At 35.8% G+C, this 24,005-nt stretch overlaps 1 protein-coding gene and 1 long non-coding RNA gene across 2 annotated transcripts; both read left to right on the top strand.

The window, feature by feature from the left end:
• The first annotated feature begins 20 nt into the window (after positions 1-20).
• Positions 21-843, top strand: LOC140164017 (uncharacterized). Its single transcript, XR_011860462.1, has 3 exons — positions 21-154; positions 336-449; positions 751-843. It is a non-coding gene; the product is annotated as an uncharacterized lncRNA (long non-coding RNA).
• A 2,498-nt stretch (positions 844-3,341) lies between these two features.
• On the top strand, positions 3,342-11,242 carry LOC140164016 (relaxin receptor 2-like). Its single transcript, XM_072187298.1, has 8 exons — positions 3,342-3,445; positions 3,776-3,847; positions 4,524-4,595; positions 4,773-4,844; positions 4,990-5,061; positions 7,068-8,134; positions 8,716-8,969; positions 10,922-11,242. Exons 1-8 carry the CDS (start codon positions 3,360-3,362, stop codon positions 11,072-11,074), a joined length of 1,848 nt encoding a protein of 615 aa, XP_072043399.1. The 5' UTR covers positions 3,342-3,359; the 3' UTR covers positions 11,075-11,242.
• Positions 11,243-24,005: the final 12,763 nt, after the last annotated feature.

Genomic DNA, 24,005 nt, shown 5'->3' with positions numbered 1-24,005 from the left:
CCAGATATTTACCAATTTAACTTTACTTGTGGAGTTGGATTCATGAAGTGCATTGATGGCGCTTGTTTAGAAGAAACACAACGTTGTCTTTATGGAAAAGACAAGTATGGATACCCTCTAGGTTGTCGAGATTCTTCACATTTGCAAGCTTGCGGTATGTTATGCGTTAAACAGACTGGTATGAGTTAAATATTACCATTACCGCGTTTCTCTTTTTACCTTGAGAACAGGGAGCAGCACACACTGATTGAGGTCTTTAACAGACAAACAAACAAAACACTATCCAAACAAAAGTACTATTTTAAATGTTCCGTGTCATTTTCCTTGATTTGTAGATGTTCCTTGTCAAACTGGAACATTACGCTGTCCGGGCTCCTACTGTATACCAATCGAAAACCGTTGTGATGACGTTATCGACTGTCCAAATGGAGAGGACGAAGCTGGTTGTGGTAATATCTTGCAATTATATTTTCCCCCGAGTTAGAGATGTCAGATCGGGTTAATTGTGAATATATAAAATTTACAAATATTTCCCGTTAATAATAAAATGGGCTTTAAGGCGCACATTAGCATTATGTCATTCCATAATAGCCTGTTGAAAAACAAATTTAGACCCCCTCGAATTGTTGAACAATAGAACCCTCTGTTTTTCTCAGCTAAACAAATGTTAAAACCTCTCCATTTCTGATCCCCTACTAAAGTATTTCTGAACACTTCCTTACGCACGTAGTTCGTTTATTCATTACACAGATGATTTCTTATGTCCTGGATACTACAGATGCCAAGGCTACAGGAAATGCCTGGAACTATCACAACTATGTGATGACGTCAAGCAATGCCCGGATGGTGATGATGAACTATTCTGTGGTACTTATAAGTAGATATAAGTAGGTATATCACCTCAAAAATAAGGGCAGCAGAAACACGTTATTTAATGTTTCTACATGAATGACCTTTATTAAAGCATCAAAAATCAAAAAACCGAATTGAAATCGGTCGATGCATTGTGACGTAGCGTCAATTTTAAGATGCTTATAAATGGAATGCAAATCTGCCACAAATTGCTATAATGACAAAATTGGCACATTTCGAGATTTTGAAGGTTTATTTGGACACTTGCTTGAAAAAGCAACGTTAATTTAAGTATCACAGGTTAATTGCCTATCTTTTCTAACTTCGTCAAAGAAAACAAAATTAAAAAATCTATCATTGAATAATTGTAATAAATTAACCAAATATACTATTTTAGCAATTCCGGCCAATCTGCAGACAAATAAAAGTTGAAAAAATGACTAAGTTCAGCTAATTAATATGCACAATTGATGCCAAAAGAAAACCGTACATGGTATCAGGGTGCAGTTTTTTCACAAACATATGTATACAAAGTTCTTTCAATTTATAACAAAAAAATACACAAAAAGTAATCAATTATGCAAATTAGCTTATAACAGCTAATTATGTATTCATGATATTATTATGTAAATTAGGCATGAGTAATTTTGGTTTTTTTTTCAATATTTAATGAAAGTCTTTTCATTCACCATGAATTTGTCAAGTATGAACCTGTTATGATGTTGAGTAAAGAATCTGCAGTTAATTACTTTAATATAATACAAAAAATACAAACTTTGACATTTTGACGGTGTCTGGAATAGAATTTTCATTTTTTCTGTAAATATAGTATGTGTCACCATTGCTCAAAGCCAAATCCGAAAAGTAAAAATAAAAATCCATTTGCAATGAGACTTTAAATTAACATTTTGTTATCTGGATTAACATGGGAAGAGAAACGGTAAAAGGAACAGCCCCTCTATTATACAGCGTATACAAAAATGGTGTGGCCTTGGACACACACAATGGCTTACAGCTATTGTGGTTTGGAATATTACTCCCTTTAAACTCACTTAAAAAATGTTTTGTTTCAAATCGTTTTCCTCAAGTGTGCCATTCGTTGTCGACGGAAATAATTTACATGCTTAGAAAGATTAGTATTTCAGCTAAATGGTGGTAGATCTTGATTTTTCAAAAGGCCTATATTTATTGATTTATGAGGGATCTTCAACAATCCATAAAAACAGGTAGTAGCTCTTAAACTAAGCAATATTTATTTTAAAAAAACCCGATGGTAGTCACAGAAAGGTTTCACACACCATATATCAAAAATTCAAACAATTGTGATAAATAGCACATATGAGGAAATTAATTTTTCGGCATGGATGTTTGCCAAAATTGAAAAACTTTCATGCGCGCGCTTTTCAATTTACTGTTATGCTTGCATGCACAGTGTGGCAGAAGTATTGTGCAGCCACTGTGACATGCCTAATATAAGGCAATTCACTTAACCCAAATTTAAAAGCTGAAGTTTGAAAAATGACAATATGGAGATAGAAAACACTAACAACAACACAATGTGTATAACTAAGTATTTGAGATTATAATCCGATCTACTGTTTTGATGAGTGGCAATATTTCAAATCTTATCTCGGATGCATCGTCAGGCCAACTGATGTTAAAGCGACAAAAGTTCGTTGACCTGTGAAGCGGATGTTGTGTCACAGGTCGAAGATGAGCCAAACCTCTGAGGTATCTTCTTGAAAGATGAACAGTAGACCCCTGCCAAGTTGTGACGTAGCCCGTCTTTCTTGTTAAGAGAAGGCTTCTCTCGTTTGACATTAATAGCTTCCTTGACTCCTCTCTCAAACCGTCCGCTTTCGCGATCTCATATTTTACATCCTTATTGTCAAACCACCAATGAACTTAACATAACCAATAGTATAATAGGTTTTTTTTAATCCTCGAGCTGCGAAAACAATTTTTGTAGGACTTAATTTGTATTGTTTTATTTCCATTTTCTCAGATCCCGGATGTAGCTGTAGTGGGTTGTCCTTAGTCTGTATCGATACAACATGGAATAAAAATGCGTCTAAACTGGTTCCAGATTCGATGCGGCAAATGTATGTATAACAGGAGTTTAAAGTTCATTGAATCGATGATTAATACACAAAGGATCATAGGGCACTTCCCCTGATTTGTCACACATAATTTTGGCATAAAATATTTGGTTGATTCAGGTCTTAAATTCTGGAGATAAAGTCCGAGGGGTATATAAAGCCCCGGGACTTCCATTTTTGTAATGGTGTTAATGGTGAACGTGCGACATCTGACCCAAAACAACCACACTGTGTTGACAATAAGGTATGACTGCCAATTAAAACTGGAGCTACTTACACGAGTTGAATGTGTTAATTACTGAATTATATTTTAGTTTAAAATATTGTGTGAGTGTAAAGACCACAGCTCCCTAACAAAAAATATGTATGATTGTGTTAACCTACAGAACATTGGTTGGTGTGACATCAATGGACACTACTAGTGGCAATGAAGTACAAACCATTGGCTCACGTCTCTTCTTGGAGTTGTCGTCAATGAAGTTCCTGATTACTCTGTAATTATTAACCACCACATATTTTAATGACATTTTGCGTTGATGTGTGAATCAGTGGACTGTGGATGTATGTCTGTCGTAAGATGGATGATTGATGTCTTACGAGTTAAAATATTTTAATAATAATAATAATAATAATGACGATTTAATATAGCGCCGGTATCCGCCTTTCGACGCTCAATGGCGCTTAACCTTGATAATTAGAGATGTAGTAAAACTGATGATATTCAAGAATGTAAAACAAACCAATTTTGTTAAATATGATGCAACATTTATTTATATATAAGAATGACTAATATACTCTCAATAAATATTTTGTTTCCTTTGCAGCAATATATCCAAAAACTTCATCACTCAAATTGACAAAGACACTTTTGGTGGTACAGTTAATCTCCGAATATTGTAAGAAAAATGATGACATTGTTAAGCGTTACCTACATGTAGAAACATAAAATCTTGTCTAATGTTTTTGTTTGATATTTGTTTCGTGATGTGGGATAGGCTTTTACGACGAGAATTCATAACAATTAGTGGGTTTTTAGCGGGTTCGCCGTCGGACAAGTTTAGAACTGTCAAGCTTTCGTCAGGAGTAGCTCTGACTATTTCAGGAAAAAATACCCTTGTTCCTGAAGAAGTCAGTACTTTGTTCTGAAGAAGTCAGAGCTACTCCTGACGAAATCTTGACAGTTCTAAACTTGTCCGACGGCGAACCTGCTAAAAACCCACTAATTTGTTTCGTGTTTTGAAGACACTGTAACCCTTGGAGGGAATTTAAACGTCTCGTACCGTAAATTATCTGTAAAGCTAAATTATTACCATAAACACCATTATCTTGTAATCTATATAATTGTTTGTGATATTAAATTCCAATAATTCTAGTCAGCTAAAGCAAAGCAAGACTTTTAAGTCTTGATTGCTTTAAAAATTGCTACTGTAATAACAATATGATAAACAGAAAAAGTAAGACATAAAACAGACCAGGTTTAACATCATCTATTAAAAATAAATATCAAATTTCATTTTCGCACTACTTTAGAGCCAAATTTTTCCATAATAATTTTACATTCTTTATCTACAGATCATTGGCACATAACTTGGTTTCTTCAATTCCCAACGGGACATTTATACACTTGTCTCGCCTCCAATATCTGTAAGTATGATTACATGAATTTTCAATATTTGATTATTCTTTGTAATTCAATACAGATATTACAGTGTTTTCGTTTTACACCAGCATAAATTCAAATAAAAATCACAATTCTAAGAAAGCAAGACCCTAAAGGTAACTGTTATAAGATAATCGTGATAATTATGTTTTCTTTTTTAGTGACCTATCTGCCAATCCATTAACATTTGTCGAACCAGGGGCATTCTTGAATCTCATAAGTTTGAATTATTTGTAAGTCTAGAAAACTCTACTAATTTTGAACATAAAATTACTCTTTTACTGTAAGTGTAATTACTTTAAAATCTGTCATTGATGTGGACTTTCATAACGAAGTGCTTTCACTTTTCTAATATTGTTCCACTGTTTCATTTGGCAGAAATGTGCAGGATACCGAATTACGCGTCACAACTGAGGACACATTTTCACCTCTGGTTGCCCTATCCATTTTGTGAGTCTATTTAAGCATTTTTGAATGGACATAGTTCAGTTGTCTTAGATGATTCATCATCATCATCATTATCATTATCATCATCATCGTCGTCGTCATCAAATGCAACATTTTCAAATGTAACATTGAAATGTCCTGAATTGATTATAGTTTATGCTTTGTTATAGAACTAATCTACAAAATATTTTGATCCTATGTTGAATTTCGAAGCGCCCGACTCATGCATTATCAATGACAACTGATAGGTGTCAATCATTTTGATGCAGCTTGTATATTGTTGTACACAAACTTATTGCACTTATTGTACAGTATAACACATCTATGTTTATCTACCTGGATGACTGAGAATATTCACAAATTTATAACACATCTCCGTTCATGTATATTATAAATATTCACAATAAGAAAAGCAAAAATACAAATTATTCAAAGTGATAACACAGAGGACAGGCACGCAAATCATCCAAGTAGCCATCATTGTTCGTCATCGTCATCCTGATCAGGATCGTAATCATCCGCCAAAGTCGTCATCAACATTATTGTGCTGTTATAAAACGACGGCGATGTGATGATGACGTTCTTGTCGATAATGATAAAGATAATGTTGGCGATGACGATGACGACGATGACGATGATGACGATGACGACGATGAGGAGGAGAATGACGAGAAGAGGATGAGGAGGAAGACAATGACAGTTTCATTAACGTGAATAGCAACAATAGAGTTTGCGAAATGCGGTCTAAAATCACAAACATCAACGTCTAGAGCATTACAGCGGATTATCTATTCAAAACCATGAAAGCCTCTAGAAGTCAAAGTGAACGCTTAAATGTTTGGCCTTGAAGTGTGACCTATTAATCCACTTGACCAAACGAAAGGGAGCAGCCACGTACATTACGCGTATATCCTTCTTTTGATCGCTCATTGACATATATGTCCCGAGTTTAAGCGATAAGGCGCTATTGGTGCAGTAACCACTCAGACGTTCGCGTTGAAGTAAAATAAGAGATAGAAATTCAATCTTTATTTTGTGAAATTGCCGTTAAAGTTGAAGTAAACTTCATTTCGCAAACTCTCTAATAGCCAACATTATACGCTCTTGTTATAAATATGATGATATTGGACATCTAAATTGTTTATACTAAAGTATAGTTGTGTGTTATTTTTAAAGGTCCGTGACCCGATCGACAGCATCATCCCCGATTTTTTCATTGTTGATGAGGTTTTGGTATCACATAATAGATACTATTTTTCTCATTACTATCCTGAAATTTGACGCTCCAAGTCGATGTATTTCCGGAGAAATCATGAATCACAGCGGTTTTTACAGGTATACCAGTTTGTAAACAATAAAAATTACTTCGGATCATGGGAAGAAGAGAAAAAGCGAACTACGCTAAGTGTAGTCTCGCGGCCAGACTGTATGTGGCTATCACGAGGATCGACGAGTGTCAGACCGACGCAAACTGGCTGGAGACTACGCTAAGTGCTGAGGAGACGGTCCGCCGTATATAATTAAAACAATTCCTTGATTATTTCAGTTGGTGAAATAGCTCAATTGGCTAGCGCGCCGTTCTTTTACCCAAGAGGTACCCGGTTCAAAACCCGGCATCGGAAGGTGCCTTCCCTCTCCATTCTTAACCCAACCTTCTTTATATTCATTTCAAATGTACATATTGCAAGGGGAAATATATTTTGTTTCCTTTTTTTCTGAAACGGTACGAAAAAACAAAAAACAACAAATATTTTCCGTTCAATACGGCGGGCATTGCAGCATGTCAGCATTCGTCATACGAACGGGAATTGTTGTTGTTGCATGCCTACCCAGAATGCAATTCACGTATACAAGGTATTGGATTGCAAATTTGGCTATTTATTCACATTTACGCTGAAAATGCTCTCGTTTTTCACAAAGCAGCATAAAGGGGAGATATTTGATATTATTATGTAATTTTAAAGACAATCCATATCCAAAACCAATAGGGTTACCCCTTTAATTTCCAGCCATTCTGACAAATACTTATATTGCTGCCTGACAAATGGCTTGGAATCCATCACCGAGTGTCTCCCGGAAGCGGACCAGTTTTCATCGTGTGCAGACTTAATGCGAAATTCGATGTTACGTGTTTTTATGTGGATTTTAGGAATTAGTGCCTTGCTTGGTAACGCATTTGTCTTTTTTGAACGAGTGCGTCCAATTATTGGTCAGTCCAACTTAACGAAGATAGCTCGCATTCAGAATTTCATGGTAGGAAATCTGGCCGTAGCAGACGGCATTATGGGACTTTATATGGTGATAATTGCATCGGCAGATGAATTTTATAGGGATAGGTACGCGTATTATGCTGACGAATGGCAAAAAAGTCTTGTCTGTAAGATAGCAGGTATTCTGTCCATTTTATCAAGTGAAGCATCTGTGTTCTTTATGATGGCCATAAGTGTTGATAGGTTCATTGGAGTTGTGTTTCCTTTCAGTAGATTCAGGTTTAACCTCAAATCAGTCAATTATATTGCAGCAGTAATTTGGATCACAGCTTTCGTCATAAGTGTAGTTCCTTTGATGATCACGGGCGTTCAAAATTCCTTTTATGGTAGATCCAGTGTGTGCCTTGCACTGCCACTTACTTCATCACGGCATCCTGGATGGGAGTATTCAGTGGCAATTTTTCTTGGCGTTAATTTTGTTGCCTTTATCTTAATTTTACTAAGCTATACCTTCATATTTGCGACAATGAAATTGGTGACCACGCAAGCAGGGATTGATAGCAAGAATCGTCGTTCTCAAGAGTACCAGTTGGCGATTAGAATGTCTTTGCTTGTATTTTCAGATATGTTCTGTTGGATGCCAATTATAATCCTGGGTTTTATTTCCCTTACGGGATCTGCTGAGGTCCCACCAACTAGCTATGCTTGGATAGCGGTTTTTGTCTTGCCTTTGAATTCCTCCCTTAATCCTTATCTATATACCATATTTACACAACAAAGCGCGGCAAAGAAAAGAGGAAAATCCTTATTCTCAAAATCCGCTGTTTCAACTGATGTCAATGATGCTTCAACCAAAGGTGACAAAGGTAATAACTTACCTACAATATAGGAAATTCATTTTTGTGGACAAGCACTGATTAGAAAAACCGTGTAATTAAATACATGAACACTCCACTACATGTTGTGTAATAATGTACAGCACGCACTGTAAAATGCTGGTGTGAAACGTATCTCTGGTCTTATCTATGAAGAGACCCGAGAATGTCATCCGTAATGCATTCCGACACGCCGCTAGAATTTGGTGTTTAGATCATCATTACAATTGGGTTACAGGCGGCTGAGAGTGGTGTTGGCGTCTAGCCTGATGTTCAATTCTTTGTTGCTTGACTTAAATACGTTCTACACTGGCGACGACTTTAACTCTGTTTAAATTTATCAATGTTTATGGCTTTTTGGATTTCGCCAGAAAGTAATAATGTATCATTGTACTATCGTAACATTAATCTACCCAAAAGACCTAACGGTAACACTAGGTCAGCTTAACAGTAACGCTATAACTACAACACCAATATGTATCCCGAAGGCCTTGATAATTTTAATTATATGTTGAATACTTAATAATTGACAGAAAATCATTTCTTAGCTTTTCCTTATCATTTTTATGCAGGCTCAGCCAATGACGATTTGAAAGACGATATGTTCTCGCTCGTGCAAGATCTTCTTAATCATAACATCATGATTTTCTATCCAAACTGCGCTACGATAGACGGGTTTAAGAAACTTGCCGATATACGATCGCAATTGATCTTGGTGGATTTGGTATCCATTGAGAAAGACTTGGAGAAAGCGTTGACGTTTCTTTCTCGTCATAAGCTTGTGTACTCAGGAGGTATTACAGAGGATCGAATTGTTGTTAAAAGTGTAGGTGAAAGGAAACATAGGAAATAAAATAAGATCAAACCAACCAACCAACTAGCCAACAAACAAATACACAAACAAACAAAACAAAGAAACTTTAAGGTTATGTTGATTGCTTTGTGTTGACAAATAATGTACACATACACACCCCACCCCCACATACACCCCATACACCACACACCCTCAACATCCTCAAAATAGAGGTTTTCTTTTAACATTGAATTATCCTTCAACCGGATCCTATCGATTCTACATTACATAATATATGTACAAATTCCTTTTATGATCCAAAGTATTTATTTGGCCTGGGTATATTCTAAAATATATCTTTCTAAGAATATGTGGTGAAAAAAAGATTTTAAAATGACAGCACTTCTACGTTAGAGGGTCCAAAATAGGCATGCATATTGATAAACACCCTCGGTTTGTCATTCACAATTTTACATAGTCATACAAGATGAAACAATGTGCCCGAAATTAACATAAACATTATAAAATTAATATAATGATTACACAATATCATAGTGTCACCTGGAGCAATTTTGAATATGAAATTTTTGCATGTTGTGTTCTAGACAGGATTTCATGATGTCAATATAAAGGCAATTTACAACAGAAGACAGGACTTTTTTGCCAGAAGTATACTAAAAAACAAAATGTGATGATCAAACCCAAACCTGCCATAAATCTGTAGTAGAAGTAACTATACTATGCCTATTATATGTTGGATATATCTTAAGGACGGAGAGATTGTCAACTGACCAAACGCCTGACTAATACTCCAGAGTTAATTAGACGCATCAGTTTTCCTCACATACCACGAATGACATTTCAAATTGTTTTTGCATAATTTTGGAAGAATATCCTTTTAATAAGAGTATTCGATGTAAAAAAAAAGTTCTTCAAATTAATTGTGATTGTTTTGTTAATGTCATAATTCTTAGTCAATGACGGGAGTGAAGTTCGGGTACATTTTATATCTAGCATGAATAGTAAGGATTAAAATATTGGATTGCAATTCATTCATGCATATAAACATTTGTAACTATTGAATGACAAGCTGAGGGTGTTTACCAATTATTTGTATACCTGTGCCGGAACGCAATGTTGATGGTAATCAGATACATCCCATTGAATACCGTGTGGACAAAGTGATATTCGACCCTCTGATGTAAAACTACTGCCATTTTTTAAAATATTACAGCCAACTTTTGTCTCATTATATCATCACACATTCTTAGAAGGATACTTATTTTAAATGTGTAACAGTAATACATTATATAAAGATATTAAGAATAATACATAATAAACTATAAAAATGCAGAATACAACGATGAGTGAAGGAATTACAGTTGAGGCCCAGAGGCCTGTAGCTCTGTAAACCCCTTGATACAGGTATATGGCATCACAGATATCTGTGATGGCATTTATTTAACATAGCAGCAGGTTGATAGACGACAAAAGATGCCGACCAGCCAACTGTGATGTCCATCAATGACATATCCTATTTTGAACATTTAAAGGAAACAAAAACAAAATGCACATGTCAACACATTACATAATGTAGAATCAACAGAAGCCGATTGACAGGTATTTTTAACAGGCAACCTCTATTTTTGAGACACTTGATCAATCTGACTAAAAATTGCACTTTTATGACGAGGATATAATTAGCAGCTTAATCCAAAATATTTACGTCCAAGTTACTAGCCTGAATCCTAAAATGTAAAAAATATATTCGCACATACTGTCTTGATACCCAGGTTCTAACGCAAACTCCCATCGTCAGTTTTTCATTTTTATGTTATTTTGGTGCATGTGCTGGCCCGTAAAGATTGCAGTCCTTGTGGGGCGTAAAAATCATGTTATTTTCATACAATTTTACTTGACCGTCGAAACATTCCTCTTGTAACACTTGTTTAAACAGTAAATGTGTTGATTTTATTTTCAAACAGGGATCAAAAGGATCGCAAGGATACTTAGTGCTACTTGACCTACATACCTCGTCCAATTACGACGATTCAAACTATGCATCCAAAGTAGAGGATTTACAAACCCTGCTTGGGACAGCAGAGAAACCGCCGGCTATTGATGAGTCTGAGATATAATTTGTGTATGCGTTACGTGGCCTACAACAGAACTCGTTAATTATTTCCAAATACACTTTTGTTTGTGACATTGTTAAATGGATGGGTTTGAAATAGCTGTACTTGTCAACAGGTGCATAGCCTATATGAACAAATATAATTATAATAAATAAAATAACAGTTTGGGTCTCGACCCGGGTCTCGACCTAATCATTAAAACTTACATGGCAATAGTGGAACTGGTATATACAAATGAAAATACAATCGAAATAGTTCTAAATCAATCTGATGTATTTGCTTTATGTCGATCATTGGATATTTTGAGCTGGGGGTATTATTACGGTTTTAGGGAAATGTGCACAATGGTTTCTATCTAAACAATAGACGAATTTAAACCTTCAAACTATAAAATGTGGTGTTCCGCAGGGATAGGTAGCACTATCGGATATAGATTTTTTTCTAATTTAAATATGTCAAAGTCTGTGCCCTCTTGATTACAAAACTGAAAATTTTATTTAATCAGACATTCGGTTCTCGAGATATGGCCTGTCAAAATGGCGTGAAACCAACAAATTGGCAACAACTTTCTTTTTATTTTCTTTATTTTCGGCATGCAGTGTTGCCAGATAATTTTCTAATTATATATGCATGAATTATGCAAAGTAAAGTTTTCAGATACAATTAGAAGAGGTATGGCACTGAAACTTGGTACATGGGTAGTACACATGAAGTGCAACAAACCTACGGTCGCGTTTGGCAAATTTCCATTTGCATAATTAATTAGGGTCCTAATCAACTTTTCTAATTAGTGGCCCTAATTAATTATGCAAATTGAAATTTGCCAAACGCAACCGTAATTTTGTAGCACCTTGTTGGTACTATCCATGTACCAAACCTCAGTACCATAGCTCTTTTAATTGTATCTGAAAACTTTACTTTGCATAATTCATGCATATATAATTAGAAAATTACCTGGCAACTGGACTTGTCAAAAATATAAAAAAAAAAAAGAAAGTTGTTGCCAATTTGTTGGTTTCACGCCATTTTGACAGGCCATATCTCGAGAACCGAATGTCCGATTGAAACAAAATTTCAGTTTTGTAATCTACATGGTAAGAGCTTTAACATATTTAAATTGAAAGAGAATCTAAATTTTTGCAAAATGAGTACTAGTAACTATCGATTGCTGGTTTCTGCTGCCATTTATGTTAGCACAAGATTTGGGACTCCTGTTGCTTTGATTATATACATCTATACAGGCGTAAGCCCGGACGTAAGTCCCAACGGCCAATCAAAATGTTTTCAGTTCATGCATTAAAAACTAAAAAGCGAAAAGAGTTTCCTTTGGCTATTTGGTCTTTAAGGGGAAGCAGATATTGTCCTATCACCAGTAAATATTGAGCCTGAGTCAATGTTGAGAAAGTCAGAGCAACCATAAAAAAACAAAATAACAATGATCCTGCTGATGCTACTGTGCCATTTGGACACTTTTTGAATAAGCCCATGGTACAAGCAGAACCAGTATGCTGGACTGATTCTTATTTGAAAGCTTTTGAATAGGGTGGGCTAAAACCAAACCTTTTGTGTTTCAAGATTGGCGCTCATGATCTCGTCACTAAGGATAATACATCTCGCATCCGCTCTATTTCCAAAGTCAAAATATATGCCATCATTACTCAGATTAGGAAGACTATATCAAATCGTACTTTGGTGGCCTCATTATGGCATTTTAAATTGCAGAAAAGAACAGGTGTGAGAAGACCGCCATTCTAATATTGAACAATACGTTTTCGTTTTAATATGCATTCATGATGCAGTCATGTCTACAGTAGAATTCATCTCGACCTTTGCAGGACTTAACCCCATTAAAAGCTATTAAACCAAGATAACACTCATTGAAACAGCTCAACTGATTAAATCGGATCTTCTCTGGTTGTGCACAAGTGACTGTTTTCATGTGCGATATCGCAATAAAGCTGGTATTCATAGCATCAGTTGGGTAACCGATTATAAAGGAAACGAAAGGAAACAATGTTATCTGTGGTTTTGTTCACGAAATCAGACAATGGCGTGCTTTTTTGTAAACCAGCATTCTTGAAAATGAGCAACATAATGATTTTTGACTTAACACGGTTTGGAAATAATTTCTTCATATTTTTGGTGTTATCTGTCGTTTACATGTCCTTCCTAAAACACAAAAGTACGACCCTCTCCAAACACCTAAATTAGCTAAAAATTTAGGACATGTTACAAAACTATATTGTCTAGAATTTTAGAAGAGTACTTTTAATATTGGCCGGTTATTTTTCACACAGCGACGTTAACTAGGCAATGTACTATTACCTATAACATTAACTAAAACACCAAAGTACGAATATTTCCAAACATCTAAATTAGCTAAAAATTTAGGACATGTTACAAAACTATATTTTCTAGAACTTTAGAAGAGTACTTTTAATATTGGTCGGTTATTTTTCACACAGCGACGTTAACTAGTCATATCCCCATACTGTTAACGTAGGGCTATTTGTAAAGGTCACGCGTCAATGGGAAAGAGCACTGTGTATTGTGTATAGGAAAACGGACAGTAACTGCAGTATGTTTAATGTTTTCTTTAGTACTGTTATGTGCAATAAAATATTCCGTAATATTCATTAAAAGTTATGTGTTTTGTCATCAGACAGTATTATATGTTCCATATCTATTTGGAGCGACCTTTACTTTTGTGCAGGTGTTACTCGTGGGATGGAGGGGCTCAATGATGTTAAAATTGTAGTCGGTATACACTCTAAAAACGTATGGTAGCTTTATATGGTACAAACATGCATGCAAGCTAATTTAGAAATAAGTTATAGTATTTCTACGAGTACGCCGTACACAGTGCGAATAAGTTAATAGGCTTAGAATGAGATTTTGGAGTTATAAGATACTGTAGGTTTAGAGCAAAACTCATAAGGAGTATAATAGAATCATATTTTGAAAGACATCTGATATGAATGTTTTGATTATAATGTAAAAGAGTAAAAAATAAAGCAAATTTTTTACAGTGTATTTTTGTTACTATCATGCAATGAAGCGTTTAATGAATCAAGACACAATAATAAAGTATTCAATGAACGCAGGTGACATATCATGTTTTGAATAATGGATACAAAAAGCTATAAAGGATGATCCAAACTTATACCGAGCCGCGTTTCATCATGTTCGTAAGAGAGATTGCGATTTTTGCGTGAAACTTGAAACCGGAACGGCAACCGCTAGTCCAAAATCAGTTAGTATGCCATCTAGAGGCTGAAATCCATTGTAAATCGGTCAATAGCTCCCGGAAGGTGGTCACGTAGCGGTTGGTAGCAAATCATGACGTTCCAAAATGACAAAAAAAAAGTCATTAGAAAATGCAGAACAAGGAGAGTCTGACATGTAATATAATCTATTTGGTTTGTTAAGATTTGACCGGCCTAGTATAGATGAGATGAGGTGAATAGATTTTTCGACGCGAATTCGAACGGGTAGATTCATTTGTGTGTGAAAAATGCCGTCCAAAAACAACTTGCGAAAAGGCGTTTTAGACAAGATCGTGTCGTCTTATGTCATAATGCGGTATGAATGGTGTTTTGGACGGGCAACAGTAGATCAGTAATTTACCAACCCAAAGTGTTACAAATAAACATGACAACAAATAAACACAAATCTCTACCGGCACACAACCCAACTTGAAAAAAAAAGCAAGGGAATGTGCCGACATGGGAATCGAACCCACGACCTTCCGATCTTTAGACGGACGCCTTATCCATAATGCTACCAGCGCCCACTGATAAACGGTGGTTAAAACTGGGTCTAATGTTAGCAGTCGGGGTATACAATACACACAAACTAATATTACGCAAGTACACAAGAGAAGGAGATCATTACTGATGCTTTTCTTACTTAGGCTACCTGACCTACATACCCCATCCATGTTCTTGCTTAAGTTCCGTGGCTTACAACTAACATATTAATTGTTTATAAATACACTCTTTATTTGTAATCGTGTTTAATTTGTTCCATTGGAGATTAGTGTTACGCATTGATTGGACTCCCTTGGGTTTTAATATAAGAACGAATAAATAAATATACACTGACCGGTATTTTTGTTTCAGAAGAACTTAATGCTACATGCTCTTTTTGGTTGAAATTAAAACATTAAAGTTATTAAAGTAATCTTTTCCCACAACTAAATATCATAGTCAAGAAATTAATGATGCATCTGGTAGCTTAGATCATAACTTTCATTATACTTAGTTGCAATTATCCCAGATAATTCTTGATTTGTTTTTACAGCGTCTTGAATTGTTTATAGCGTTTCGACAGTATTTTTTGTAGGACATGAGAGCACCTCAGACGTATCGAATTGCATTCTGAATACGAAGCATGTCTTTATGATATCAAATAATTTTCATTTTTTGAAATTCACGATATAATACAAATTTTATGACAAATTATTAAAATTTGATATTTGTCAAATTTTTGATATATAACAGTCCTCGAAATAAATTTTATAAATCTAATGATATATTCTTAAAGTGTATGTAGCTGGGAGGAAAAGCCGACGATCAATTGAAAATTTTGACCTTTTATATTGAAGATATGGATTTATTTCCCAAAAGACCTATTTTTTTTGGTGTTTTGGGGAAAAATCCATATCTTCAATACGAAAGGTCAACATTTTCAATAGATCGTCGGCTTTTCATCCCACCTACATACACTTTAAGTATAAATCATCAGATTTATAAAGTTTACTTCAAGTACTGTTAAATATCAAAAATATCAATTTTAATGATTTGCCATAAAATGTGTATTACATTGCGAATTTCAAAAAATTTTGCCATGTTTGTCGCACCGTAAAATCAGCTTTCATTTAGCATACGTAATACGTACGTTGCCGAAAACAATGAAATACAGAAGAACGCTAGTGTTTGCCCAATTCGTGTTTCACTCACAATACAGCTCACCAATGTTACAAGTTTAAAGGCATCATTACAGTGTATTATCAGTGTAGTAACGCGAATGCTCTACAGACTGAAATACCGTATAAATTCATATATGAACATGAATGAGCTAAATACACTGTAACATTCTGTACATGTAAAAAAAACCCATTATTATTTGAAACATTGCTTGCTACGTTTGGTTGGAATGACTAATGAGTAGATTTGTTATTATGAATATTAAAGGTCCATTATGTATACGCAAAAATCAAAATTATTTGATATCAGAAGGACATTCTTCGTATTCAGAATGCAATTCGATATGTCTGATGTGCTCTAATGTCCCACAATAAATACTGTCCAAACGTTCATACCCCTTCCCTTAAGGTTAGAAAATAATGTGCCGCATGGTGGACAAGAAGTTAAGACAAATATTAGAAAGTCAGTCACCTAAGAACCAAGAAATTCCAAAGTTTCATAAAATAGGACATAGAGGTCAAGGATCACTCGCTTTGTTTGAATGTGAAAAGTGAGTTAACATAACAATAAAGTATCTTCTGTATTACCTGTTGAAATGCTTTTGTGACAAGTAGTGTACTTGATTTTGACTTTGTGTTGCTGACTCAAGTGTTATCAAATTGGTAGTAAAATTTAAAACATGCACTGCAAAAACAGTGTAACACCATTCTAGACACCATCTTGTCCTCGATTTGTAAACATGTCTAAATGCTAAACATATTTAGTAATTTGATGCCTTGTGTTTAGATAATAAACACTTGATGTTTTGAAGTTTGACATTTGTGTTTAGATTTTACATGTGTTTACAAATCAAGGACAAAAAAGTGTTCAATCTCTAGACACAGTTTATACAGTGTGCCTTTGGTCAACTAACACTAACTGCAACTGTATTGGAATTGGAATTGGAATTGAAATGAATGCTCAGAATTGAATTGAAATTATTGATTACCGTAAAATGTGGTAACTTTGGGCACTTTTCAGAGTTTTTAAACCACTGCTTCCAAACAAAACCAGTTCTATTTCAAATTATATCTTATGACATTAGGGTTCCTTCTACACCTTGAAGTTGAAAAAGATTTTAACTAATTTTGTAAGGGTACCCTTGTGGTTAAAAATAACCTGACCAAAGTTACCCCGCATTAGTGGGGCAACTTTGGTCAGAGTATTACGGTACGTACATCCCATGAAGAAAAAGAAAAGAAAAAAAAGGTGATCTTCGCTGTATATGGGCAAGTTGTTATTTTTTGTGACATTTGACCCCTTGAAAAATTAATCAAGCACACATCCATGCTCATAAATATCGATTTTTATTTTTTCTGAAAAAAATGTAAAAACATGCTCATTTTTGCTAAATCCCGATTTTTTCGTAAATTTCGAGGAAATTGGACATGAGCGACTATTATTTCTTCCAAATATATTTCCTAACAAATTGACTCCAAATATGACTAAAAACAATATTGCTGTATGAAAATATGACTATTTAAAAATATATTTGACCGACCAAAGTTACCCCGCTGACCGAAGTTACCCCATTTTACGGTAGCTGTTAATTTCACTGCATTGGATTGGAATTGAAATGAAATGAATTTGAAATTGAAAAATTGAATTGGAATCGAATTGAATTAATTCTAAAGCAAGGTAGATTGAATTGGAATTGAATCAACACTCCAGGTGTAGACTTCAATCAAGCAAATATTGACTGGAAAAATAACACAGTCATCCGCGATCACCCCGCATCTAAATCCACAGCAGAGCTGCTTCTTGAGACTACAACAGAGGCATTCCATGTCAACTCCAGGGATGTGCACCGCAGCACCTCTTCAATTTTTTTCTTTTTCTGTGTGGTGGTAGATGTTGATGAGAAAGTAAAATCCTGAAAATTTGAGCTTCATACTCCATTTTGTTTTCCCGTGGCATCAATTTGAAATTTAGGGTGGTCAGCGTAAAAAATGTGTCGCAACGCGAAAGACGATGTTTGGAGGTCCATAAATGTATAAAGAAAACCCCCAACCACTTTGAAAAGTATGTATCCTGGGGTACTTTTTTGTGTGGAATTCACATCTGGCATCGGAACCCCCCTGAAAACCAATGTCAGACAGTTTGCCCCACCATCAACTTCAGGTATGTTGAAAATATGTTCTTGGACAACTCTCAAAACCTATTTCTTTGAGAATTTATTTGTCAAAAGAGGTTTGGGACTCGATGAACTTTGCTTTAAAAGATCAGATTAATGTTTGCTACTCAAGATTCTGCATTCTGGGTAAAATCAACAAAATGGGTTGATTTTCAGCTTAATATCATTTTCGCAAATTGTCAAAAATCATTGTTCTAAATACCTACTAATTAATGAACAATTTTAAAAAAAAAATACTCAACTCAAGCGGTTTTGAGATATGCCATATCTCCCAAAATTTGGCCCAGTTGGTCATTCACTTTTTGCTCTCTCATGTTGCGTCATTATGCTCATAGAGGTTTGGAACACTTTTATTATAACTTTGCGAGTGGATGATATTAAGCTGAAAACCCATTTTGTTGATGTGGTTGGAAAACAGAATCTGACCTCAGTAACAAACATCTTATCTACTTAAGATGTTTTTCTCAAAACGTCATCGAGTCCCAAAAATTTCTTTGTCAGAAAGAGGTTGTCCAAGAACATATTTTCAACATACCTGAAGTTGATGGTGTCAAATGTCTGACATTGGTTTTCAGGGGGTCAAAATGTACAAAAATGTATAATTGGAGTTTTGCATGGGTAATATCTCAGCTAAAAGTATTCTAATATGCTCAATATTGGATAAGAGTAATGTCCTACCAAAGGGCTCTGACTGGCAAAAAAATGGACAGCAAAATTATTTTTACTTTTGGAGTTCTGACCCCCAAGTTGGTCCTGGATGGACGAAGTTGCATTTTGGGGGCCCTATATCTTTTAAAGTAAAGGAGTCACAAGTTTTCTGATGCCAAATGTGAATTCTACACAAAAAAGTACCCCAGGATACATATTTTTCAACGTTGTTGGGGGTTCCCTTTATACATTTATGGACCTCCAAACATCGTCTTTCGCGTTGTGACACATTTTTTACGCTGACCCCCCTAAATTTCAAATTGATACCACGGGAAAACGAAATGGAGTATGAAGCTCAAATTTTCAGGATTTTACTTTTTCATCAATATCTATACCACCACACAGAAAAAGAAAAAAATTGAAGAGGTGCTGCGGTGCACATCCCTGGAGTTGACATGGAATGGCTCAACAGGTTTTGGTTTAAACCAGCATGTGTTGGAACCTACAAGAAAAGACAGTATCTTGGATCTTGTATTCACTAATAATTCAAGTCTTGTGAGAGATGTCAAAGTTGATCCGGACTCAGTGATCATTACATGGTAATCACCGACATAGATTTGAGAGCAAAATGGAAGAGACAATCAAGACGGAAGTACTTCGTCAGGCGGAAGGCAAATGAAGATTTGATTAATGATGAGTTGAGTACCTTCAAAGACAAGTATTTTAGCATGGGAAATGTCTCTGTGCAAGAAAAGTGGGACAAACTTGAAAGTGAAATAAAGACAGTCATGAATAAGCATATTCCTCAAAAGACAGCTGCTAAACCAAACAGTCATGACAGTTTGCCATGGTTTAAGAGGTCACACCACAGACTCAGACGCAGGAAGCAGAGGGCTTTTAACAAGGCGAAAACGTCGCAAAGTAGTGATGACTGGAAAATTTTTTTGTCTTGCCAGAAAGAACTTAAGAAATCTCTCAATGAATCCGAGCGTGAGTTTGTTGCAAATAATCTTACCACTGCAATGAAAGAGAACACCAAGCAGTTTTGGTCATACATGAAAAGACTGGGTAAAACTAAAAGTGAAAGCGGTGTCGCAGATTTCAAAGTTAACAATAATAATATTAATATCATTAGCGATGGGAAGGAAAAAGCAGAGGCATTGAACGCACTAGTGTCTTTACAAGGGAAGACAAGGAAGCGATTCCTACACTTGGCAGTAGCAGTATTCAAGACATTCCGGATTTAATTATTCATGAAAAGGGTTTTTTAAAGCAACTCCAGGAACTACCTCCGAATAAAGCAGCAGGACCTGATGAGATACCTCCATGGTTTCTCAAAATGTTTGCTGAGAAACTTGCGCCGATATTTACAGACTTGTTCCAAGCTTCTGTTGATCAAGGGACTCTTCCCCATCAATGGAGGGAGGCAAACATTTGTGGCATCTTTAAAAAGGGGGACAAAGCCGTGCCTGCCAAATTATAGACCTGTTTCGTTAACAAGCGTCAGCTGCAAGATTCTGGAGCATACATTCTCATGTTATGGATCACTTGGAGCAGCATAATATTTTGGTTGATTCACAACATGGCTTCAGATCTAAGTGATCCACTGAAACTCAACTCATTTTAACTGTTGATGATATTGCAAGAGCTTTGGAACAAGGGGATTCAGTGCATATGGCAGTTCTAGACTTCTCCAAAGCCTTTGATAAGGTTCCTCATGAACGCCTTCTGAATAAGCTTCATCATTATGGGATTAGAAACAACCTTCATCAATGGATCAGAAGTTTCCTAACAAATAGGATCCAGAGAGTTGCATGCGAGGGCAACTTTTCATCACCCAAAGAGGTCCTTTCTGGAGTACCACAGGGGACGGTGTTGGGGCCGTTGTTGTTTTTAACCTATATAAACGACCTCCCGGACATGTTGAGCAACCAAGTAAGACTCTTCGCAGACGACTGCCTGGTGTACTCTACAGTGTCAGATGAAAGGGACATGGACTCTCTACAAGCTGATCTAAAATCTCTTGAAACATGGCAGGAGACCTGGAAGATGTGCTTTAACCCTTCCAAATGCACGGCCATGGAAATTTCCTTGAAGAGAAACCCTCCACACAGAGACTATATATCATCTGCGGGCAAGTTTTACATACAGCAGCCAAACTCAAATCCTTACTTAGGGGTGCAGCTGGATAACAAGCTGAACTGAGGAGAACAGTTAATAAAGCAAACCGGACATTGGGTTTCCTTAGGAGAAACTTGTGGTTTTGTCCAGGGGAAGTGTGCATACGTTAGTGCGTCCAGTCCTAGAGTAGGCCTACGCTGATGGGACCCATAGGCTAACAGGGCAGGGCTCATAATGAAGCTTGAAAGTGTGCAGAGAAAAGCTGCAAGATTTTGCACAGGGGATTGCCAAAGAGAAAGTAGTGTCACTCAAATGCTGGAAGATCTCGGATGGGACACTCTAGCTGTCAGAAGGGAGAGAAATCGTTTAGCTATGTTTTACAAAATCCAAAATGAGTTGGTAGGAATCAACAAAGAAGCCTGTATTCAAACCTCTTCTGCTGCGGGTTTGAGAAGAAACCACCACCTAGGGGAAGGGGGCATAACGGAACACTTAACTTTGAGGATGCTCTGTGATGTCACCATAAGTAATATGACTGTAAAAATTATATGTTCAGTTGAAGTTTGTATTTACCTTTAATATACCATTAACCAATATAACTTGAATCTTACAATTTTTTTTATAAAAATGAAGAAATATTTTCAAAAAAAGAATCCGTTTTGCCCCACTATCGGGGCAAAACGGAACAAACGGCACCCTGGGTGCAAACTTATATCAGTTGTTCCATCGGTATGCCCTAGGCCTAGTTATATGTAGGCCTATATTCAGTTAATTACAATATCAAGTGGGCCTACCATCTCTGTGGAGTGAGTTAACTTCTTATAGGCCTAGTAGGCCTATAATATGTATGACCAATATTTGATTAGAAAGAAATATTAAGTAGGCTTACCATCTCTGTGGAGTAAGTGGTTAACTTTTAATCATTAATTCTATCTGTAGGCCTAGTTATATGTTTATGTTTCAGCGAAGTGTTTACCATGCTCGAGTAGGCCCCTAGATAACGCCTACATTTCCTTGAGTGAAGACGTGTTATGTCCAATTGGGGCAAAACGGAACCCATCTGTGGGACAAAACGCCCGGGGCAAAACGGAACCCTGTTCCGTTATGCCCCACACCTAGGGGTCCGTTTTGCCCTAGTACCCGATTTTTTAGAAGTAGGCCTAGCCCTAGGGTGCATGCATAATACATCGTAGCATATAGGCCATGCAGTACATACAGCTCAAAGCTATAGTACCTTCGTGTTTACAATATACAGAATTATTTGGGAATCCGATATTAATTAAGTAACATTTCAGCACATTATAAAACATCTACATAGGCCCTATCTTACACCAGACGGGTAGTAATTTTTGACTCAATCTTGCTCGAATGTCAGTGGATTGTTTCAGATAAAATTTTTGTTGTAAATCCTCGTAGCCATACTTGTGTTCCTCAATATAATTTGCATAGACGGCATTTTTGCCAAGGCCTATTTTTCCACGTGGTTCCGTTTTGCCCCACCTTCCCCTATGATGTTGAAATTCCATTCATCAAGTCTAAAAACTCATTTTTCCCGAGAACTGGAAGAGCATGGAATTCCCTCACTCAAACCACTATATCAGCCCCATCTTTAGATATTTTCAAGAAACTGAAACCTCTAGCTTGCCGGTCACCAAATAGTTAGGGACCGATCGTTATTTACGGCGGGGGGTAATGGGCATTTTGGAAAAAATCATCGACAAAAAATTTCGCGTTCCCCCCTCGCGTCCGCTCAAAATTTTCGGATTCCCCCTTGTTTTCCCGAATTTCTCCATTTAAAACTTAACATTCCCCCTCTTGGTTCAACGAAAATTTCGCGTTCCCCCTCAAGACCCAAAATTTTTTCGGATTCCCCCCCCTCAAAACGCCCATTACCCTCCCCCCCTGTCGTAAATAACGATCACTCCCTTAGCGATTTGCGGTTTTCGTACATCTGATGATCTGACTACAACTTCAGAAGGAAAGAATTGAATTTGAATTTAATTGAAATCAATTTTCTGAAGTGAAATAACGATATAGGATATTGTTCTAGATGCTCATATACTTGAGCAAGTAGCCGTGGTCATGGAATAATTGATAGGAAGAGGCACTCCCTAATTAGCATGAGGCCGCATTCTTATTTAAATTAGCCATTGTGTTATAAATTCATATTCATGTTTACCGGTAGCACTTTACACCACCGCGTAGGGTAAGTCATGAATAATTAAGTGGTCTAAAGTCAAATAAGCTTCATTCTTTCCAGTCTTGAACAAAATAGTAGGCAGAGGCGGGAATCGATCTCGGTACCTCTCGGTTGAAAGGCACAGCGTACGACCGCTAAGCCAAGTAACTACCTGATGTGAGACGTGTGATTTTAATCCTTGATATTGCTCAATGGAATAAATCGTGAAATTAAATCAATAATAAAAGAAGCATAGTTTTATTTAGGGCTCAAATTGGAGAAAGCTCTACTAGAGAAAAGGAAAATATTTGTCTTTGCTCTAAAGAAAATATTTAAGTTAGAAAATAATCAAATAAATTTAAATAAATATTTTGAAACAGAATGTTACGCCTCTATTGGAAAAAAATATATTACAATAACTTGTCTATACTATAATTTATTATTTATTTATTATTTATTTATTTATTTATTTATTTATTTATTTATTTATTTATTTATTTATTTATTTATTTATTTATTTATTTATTTATTTATTTATTTATTTATTTATTATTTTATTTATTATTTAATCACTAACATTTATACTCACTTCATCACTCGCTCAATTAAAATTAATCTCATTCTGATGACAAAACAACCCAATTAATTATATCATGAACAATATTATTTAAATTATTTCAATTTTGTAAATTTGACCAAATAGTTTATAAATGTCCCAGATAGATCAATTTGATTGTAGGTGCATGCAGTAGAAAATAGTCTAAAGACAATATATGCAAAGTTTAAGGCCTATTATGGTGGGTATACTTTTGGAGCTACATTTTATCTCAGGTCGAAATATGGTAAAAAATGAAATGTGTAAAAAACGCGTTTGAAAATTAAAAA

This window comes from Amphiura filiformis, chromosome 11 (assembly GCF_039555335.1).
Source record: "Amphiura filiformis chromosome 11, Afil_fr2py, whole genome shotgun sequence".
NCBI classification, from domain to species: domain Eukaryota; kingdom Metazoa; phylum Echinodermata; class Ophiuroidea; order Amphilepidida; family Amphiuridae; genus Amphiura; species Amphiura filiformis.
Note: the sequence above shows the minus strand (reverse complement) of the source record. Positions and strands in the feature narration are given on the sequence as shown.

Excerpts from the sequence above, each read along its gene's own strand:
- LOC140164016 (XM_072187298.1), top strand. The coding sequence starts at position 3,360 with ATGGACACTACTAGTGGCAATGAAGTACAAACCATTGGCTCACGTCTC. Across the intron at positions 3,848-4,523 it reads ACAGTTAATCTCCGAATATT|ATCATTGGCACATAACTTGG; the intron begins GTAAGAAAAATG and ends CTTTATCTACAG. Across the intron at positions 8,135-8,715 it reads TTCAACCAAAGGTGACAAAG|GCTCAGCCAATGACGATTTG; the intron begins GTAATAACTTAC and ends ATTTTTATGCAG.